The sequence below is a fragment of the Capricornis sumatraensis genome, chromosome 2 (assembly GCF_032405125.1).
Source record: "Capricornis sumatraensis isolate serow.1 chromosome 2, serow.2, whole genome shotgun sequence".
Lineage (NCBI taxonomy): Eukaryota > Metazoa > Chordata > Mammalia > Artiodactyla > Bovidae > Capricornis > Capricornis sumatraensis.
Window position 1 is genome coordinate 112,666,345 of NC_091070.1, and position 6,000 is coordinate 112,672,344.

Here is a 6,000-nt window from a genome sequence, read left to right on the forward strand (position 1 = left end):
CCATGAAGTGATGGAACCAGATGCCATGATCTTAGTTTTTTGAATGCTGAGTTTTAAGCCAGTTTTTTTACTCTCCTCTTTCACTTTCATCAAGAGGCTCTTTAGTTCCTCTTCACTTTCTGCCATAAGGGTGGTGTCATCTTCTTATCTGAGGTTATTGATATTTCTCCCAGCAATCTGGATTCTAGCTTGTGCTTCATCCAGCCAGCACTGTGCAATAACATAGAGGCTAAAGAAGATAGTATTTATCTAAAGAATCAATAAAAAATGCCTTAAAAAGATGGTACTGTTAGAGTTACACACAGCACCTTCTGAAATCAGATTCTGACCACATGTGCACTCAAGCAAAAAATGACAATATGGGAATTATCATGCATAACTTAATTATGAATATAAATATTTAGCTTATAATATTACAACAATTAGAACTTGTATCAAATTTCCCTCTTGATCGCAGGATTAAGCTCCACATATTATATAGTCATCATTTCTAGATCTTCTGTTTACTTATCTTAATCTAGAATCCCTGCTCTACTTTTGGTAATTCTCTTTTTTATAATTTATAGAGTAGAGCCTGCCTCTGAGACACAGCCTACACTCTTGATTTTTCTTTCATGATTACTGTCACTTGGTTGGGTCCCCAAAATTCACTCCTAACTGAATTTTCTCTTTAACATTTTATGGGCCTCCCTGATGCCAGAGTTTTGCCTTGAAGTCATCTGATTCTTTTTCCCTAGAGCCTGACCCATTTTCCAGCACCTATTCCTCTCAGATGGATCTAAGTCCATCTTCCTACCTTCTCCAGCCAGGCACTGTGCCAGGTAACAGCATTCACTCGTGTCTGGTTATATCATGATATTTAAGATGCTTGGCACTAACTCCTGCCAACATAAACTAGGTGACAAATGTGTCAGCCTAAAGCAATACTGCCTAGAAACTTCAAATAGTAATAGATGGTCGTGTTGGGTCTTTCATGTATGGCAGACTCTGTTCTAAATATTTTATCTTAATCATCACTAAAAGCCCTACAAAATAGATACTGCTAAAATTCCATTTTGGTATTGATAATGGAGGCCCAGAAATGTTAATAAACTTCCTCTAGATCATTCAAGAAGTGGCAAAACTGTGCTTTAAACTCAAGCAAAATGATTCCAGAAACTTATGGAATTAATTGTCTCTTTAAAAAGACATGAGTTTTTTTTTTTTTTTTTTTTTTTTAAGGGCATGTTCATATCAAGGGGACTTCTGCTTTGCTATGTGTGTATGTACCTGGCAGGAAGACTTGTTTAAGCATATGGCTGTATTTGTAGTCAAGAGAGGAAATTTGAATCACCGAAAGAGTTTTGTAGATTATTTCTGCCTGCCACCCCAGAGCAATTGTGTCAGGATCTATGGAGATGGTTCCCAGGAATGTATACTGGATGATCCCTCAGGTGATTTTGATACCCTTTCGTACTTAAGACTACTACATTTAGAAGGTAGATGGACCTTTGAGTGAAAGTGAAAGTGTTTGTGGTTCAGTCTTTCCTGACTCTGCAACCCAAAGGACTACAGTCTTCCAGGCTCCTCTGTCCATGGGATTCTCCAGGCAAGAATACAGAAGTGGGTAGCCATTCCCCTCTCCAAGGATCAAACCTGTGTCTCTTGCATTGCAGGTATATTCTTTACGATCTGAGTCACCAGGAAAGCCCAGACCTCGGAGTAATACTTAGCAATTTTTAGAACATCTCTACACATTGTTGCTGAGTGTACATTTAGGGAATGTTATTCTAGATGAATTGCATACACTTTGGAAATGAATCTGCTCAAACAGCCTCAGTGCAATGAGGAAGTTACTTCCAGACTCACTGAAAAGGAGTTTAGAGTTCATACATGGCTTTTCTTCCCTGACTCAAGTTCTTTCTACTCAAGCCTTTCACTCTACTTCTCTACAACTTGTTCTCTTCTTTTGGACTAGCTTTCTTTCTCCCAGATTTGATTTCCACTGAATTCTCACTAGCGGATATGTTTTTTCATCGAGAACATAGAAAAATATGGATCCCTATCTGCAAAACATTCCCATAATATACATTCTTCTCGACATGAAGCCTCCTATGTTCTTCCATCGAGAATAACCTCTCCCTAAATTAAAAGCCAGTATCAATTTGCTTAGCACATTATTAATTATAGCAGCTAACATTTGTTAGAAGATGATTATTAATATGATCCAGTATTGTACTAAATAATTCATATTCATGACTCTAGTGGTAACCCACTCCAGTACTCTTGCCTGGAAAATCCCATGGGTGGAGGAGCCTGGTAGGCTGCAGTCCATGGATGGGGTCGCTAAGTGTCAGGCACTACTGAGCGACTTCACTTTCACTCTTCACTCTCATGCATTGGAGAAGGACATGGCAACCCACTCCAGGGTTCTTGCCTGGAGAATCCCAGGCACAGGGGAGCCTGGTGGGCTGCCTTCTATGGGGTCGCACAGAGTCGGACACGACTGAAGAGACTTAGCAGCAGTAGTAGCAGCAGTCAGCAATGCAAAACTATGAAGTTATTAATAAAACTGCTTGACAGGTGAGGATTTTGAAACTGAGAAAGATTAAGTAACTTACCCAGGGCACACTGTAAGTGGCAGAGCCTGTATTTGAACGGCTACCTGAAAACTGTGTGAATTCATTCCACCTTTACAGAATCATCTTGTGATGCAGGAGACTTGGGTTTAATCCTCGGATTGGGAAGATCCCCTGGAAAAGGGAACAGCTACCCCCTGTATTCTTGACTGAAGAGTTCCATGGACAGAGGAGCCTGGCAGGCTACAATCTATGGGGTTGCAAAGAGTTGGACATGACTGAGTGACTTTCACTTACTTATCCCTAGAAATGTCTGGTACCATGCATATTGAGGGTGGAAAGTAAAACAAACAGGATAGAGAGCTCCAGAACAGATTTTAAAAGATAGTATCCATGCTAAGTAGTGACCCAAATGAAGAGGCCCATATACCCAAGATTAGGAGGTCATTTAGAGAAGAATAGCAATTATCAAGGAAAATAGGAAGTAGATAGAATCCAACCAACTAGGAGAGCTAGTTAAATAGAGGAGGGCAAAGAAATAATGAGCCAGAGATTAAAAACAACAACAACAGCAACTACATAAAAAGATTAAAGACATCTACTGGGAGACACACACAAAAAAACTGACCTTTTCATTTAGCAAAGCATTCAAACTGATTTGCTAACCTGATAGTCACTGAGTTTCAGATTTTGGAAGAACATTATTGGTGGGGTAGTCTAATTATATAATTATTTTAGAAATCTCTATAGTATCCCTGGAAGGACCCCAGTTGCTTTGAACTTGGATGCTTGAAACTCCCTTCATCTTATTTAGCTCAGTTAGAAAATTCTTAATGAACTGAGTTTCAGAAACTACTGCTGACATATGGGAGGCTGGAAATGAAAATTCAGACTCTCAGCTCATTGTGGATTAAGTACATTAACCAGAGCAGGAAGACCTGCCTAGGCATTTCCCCAGCAGCCCTGGGGAACCTATAAGAGACAGGATGGGGCTCTCTCAGGGAATTGGGATAGGTAGGTTTGGCTTAAGACTAACATCTGGCTCACTGGCCTCAGTTTCTAGTGTTTGTCTAGCCTACACAAAGGAGACTGTCCCATCGGGTAGCCTTCATCCTTTACCCAGTAATCCCCCTTGGAAAGCATTCCTCAGGGCTGTCTGCACAGCCCTATTTCTTAGGCTATAAATGATGGGATTGAGGAGAGGAGTCACCACAGTATAGGTGACAGCAATAAGCTGATCCCGCTCAAGAGAGTAACTGGCTTTGGGTCTCAAGTACATGAAGGAGGCACAGCCGTAGTGAACAATGACCACTGTGAGGTGCGAGGCACAGGTGGAGAAGGCCTTCTTCCGCCCCTCGGTGGAGGAGATCCTCAGGATCGCTGCCAGGATGTAGGTGTAAGAGGTAGAGATGAGGCAGAAGGAGAGCAGGAGAACCAGCAGGCTGAGGATCAGGATTCCCAGCTCACTCAGGCCTGTATCTCCACAGGCCAGGCTTAGCACTGGCGGGGTGTCACAAAAAAAGTGCTGGATCTCATGGGAGCTGCAGAATGGGAGGTGAAAAATGGCCAGTGTCATTCCCAGACCAAAGAGGTATCCACTCAGAAATGAGGTGCCAACAAGCTGGGCACAGAGAGTAAGATTCATGCGGTTGGCATAGTGTAGTGGGGCACAGATGGCCACATATCTGTCAAAGCCCATGGCAGCCAGAAGAAAGCAGTTGCTACAGGCCCATGAAGCAGAGAAGAACATTTGGACAGCACAGCCCACAAAGGAGATGCCCTGTCCACCCCTGACAAGGCCAGAAAGCATTCTAGGGATGATGCCCAAAGTATAGCAGGTCTCAGAGAAAGCTAAGAAGGAAAGGAAGAGGTACATGGGGGTGTGCAGATGGCTGTCCAGCCTGATGACTGCAATAATGAAGACATTGCTGGTCAAGGTGACAAGATACAAGGAGAGAAACAATACAAAGAGCAAGAGTTGCAACTCCCCAAAGCTGGAGAAGGCTAGGAGGACAAAGCCCCTCTGGAATGTTGTATTGGTCTGCTCCATTCTGAGTGACATCCTGATAGACTTGATTCCTTCCACTTTGCCAGTAGATGTCTAGTTTCTTCTAAAGCCAAGAGGAGGTGGATTCTGATTTTTTTTTGTACCTGTTGTAACTAAAAAGATTTAGACAGTAATAAATTTCAGAAAGATACTTTGTGAATCCATTCTCACATACATAGATGTGCATATGTGAATACAAAGATACACAATATACACACACATATGTGACTACATATGTGCATACATTTATATACATGCATATCACATGCAAAACACTCACACATAATTGTGCACATTTTAGATGTTCAAAACTATACACTGCACATTTACCATTAATATCAAACATGCACACACATTGGAAATGAACACACATTGTAACTTAACATATATTCAGGAAGCACATATATATGTAGATATGCACACCACACATATATTGATACCAACATTATACACACAATACCACATAATACACATGTGGATGCATCACGTTGCCTGTTAGAACTTGAAGTTTGGTAGCTTGATGGACATTATTTTAGAGACTGTGACAGAGCCAAAAGGATGGAGTGACTTCCTTGAAGTTATAATAAGCCAAGACTAGAGAAAAAGTGCCTTGTGTTCTAATCAAATATTATTTCCCCCAAACAATGATGACTCTTCTCAGTCACTGTGGCACACCCAGTCATATGATTCAAAATAAGAAACAGTTTGCTCAACAATAATCTTATATCTGTAACACCCCTCCTGCAAGCCCTTGTTCATGTGAGTCTATGCAAAGCATTGAACGATAAATCAGGGGAAGTTGCACATCTTTCAGCCCAGCGATCAGCTGTCAGGCTCCACTGTCTCAAAGAGATTAGACAAGGGAGAATTCCCTACTCACCTGAAGCAGCTGACAGTGAGGGCAACTCCTGCCTTTAAGCAGCCATGCACTAATCTGGCCCCCAGTAGACCTGTCTGTAGGAGAAAGGACCTGAGATCCAGCTTAGAAACTCCTATTCTGAGCCAGAGTGATGTTCCCAAGTGATATCAGGGAACCTTCCAAACCCCTGTTCCCAGGAGTGAATCTGTTTCCATGAAAACAGCTTCTCTCTCTGAAGATTCCACAGTACCAGTGGGTGCTGTTTTAGCAAGCAATTTGTGCTTGTCATTAACTAGAAATATTCTTCTGGGAAAAGCAGAAAAAGGAAATGTGAACAAAGGGATACAACATGTTAAACAACATGTTAATACAATAGGTTAAATCTATTTTAAAACTTAGAAGGACTTAGAAAGAAATGGCAACAGTTGCATTTAATTGAAGAAGAAAGTGAGCCTGATAAGAGTTTAAGTGACCAGCCCAAAATTACAGAACTTAATATGCTATTAAATTCACACTATAAGGAATATAGAAAGAAA

The 6,000-nt window shown here is 41.3% G+C and overlaps 1 protein-coding gene across 1 annotated transcript; it reads right to left on the reverse strand.

Annotated features, from left to right (window-relative positions):
* Nucleotides 1-3,666: 3,666 nt before the first annotated feature.
* On the reverse strand, nucleotides 3,667-4,620 carry OR10Z1 (olfactory receptor family 10 subfamily Z member 1). The gene has a single exon (XM_068991677.1). It carries the CDS (start codon nucleotides 4,618-4,620, stop codon nucleotides 3,667-3,669), a length of 954 nt encoding a protein of 317 aa, XP_068847778.1.
* Between the last annotated feature and the right edge of the window lie 1,380 nt (nucleotides 4,621-6,000).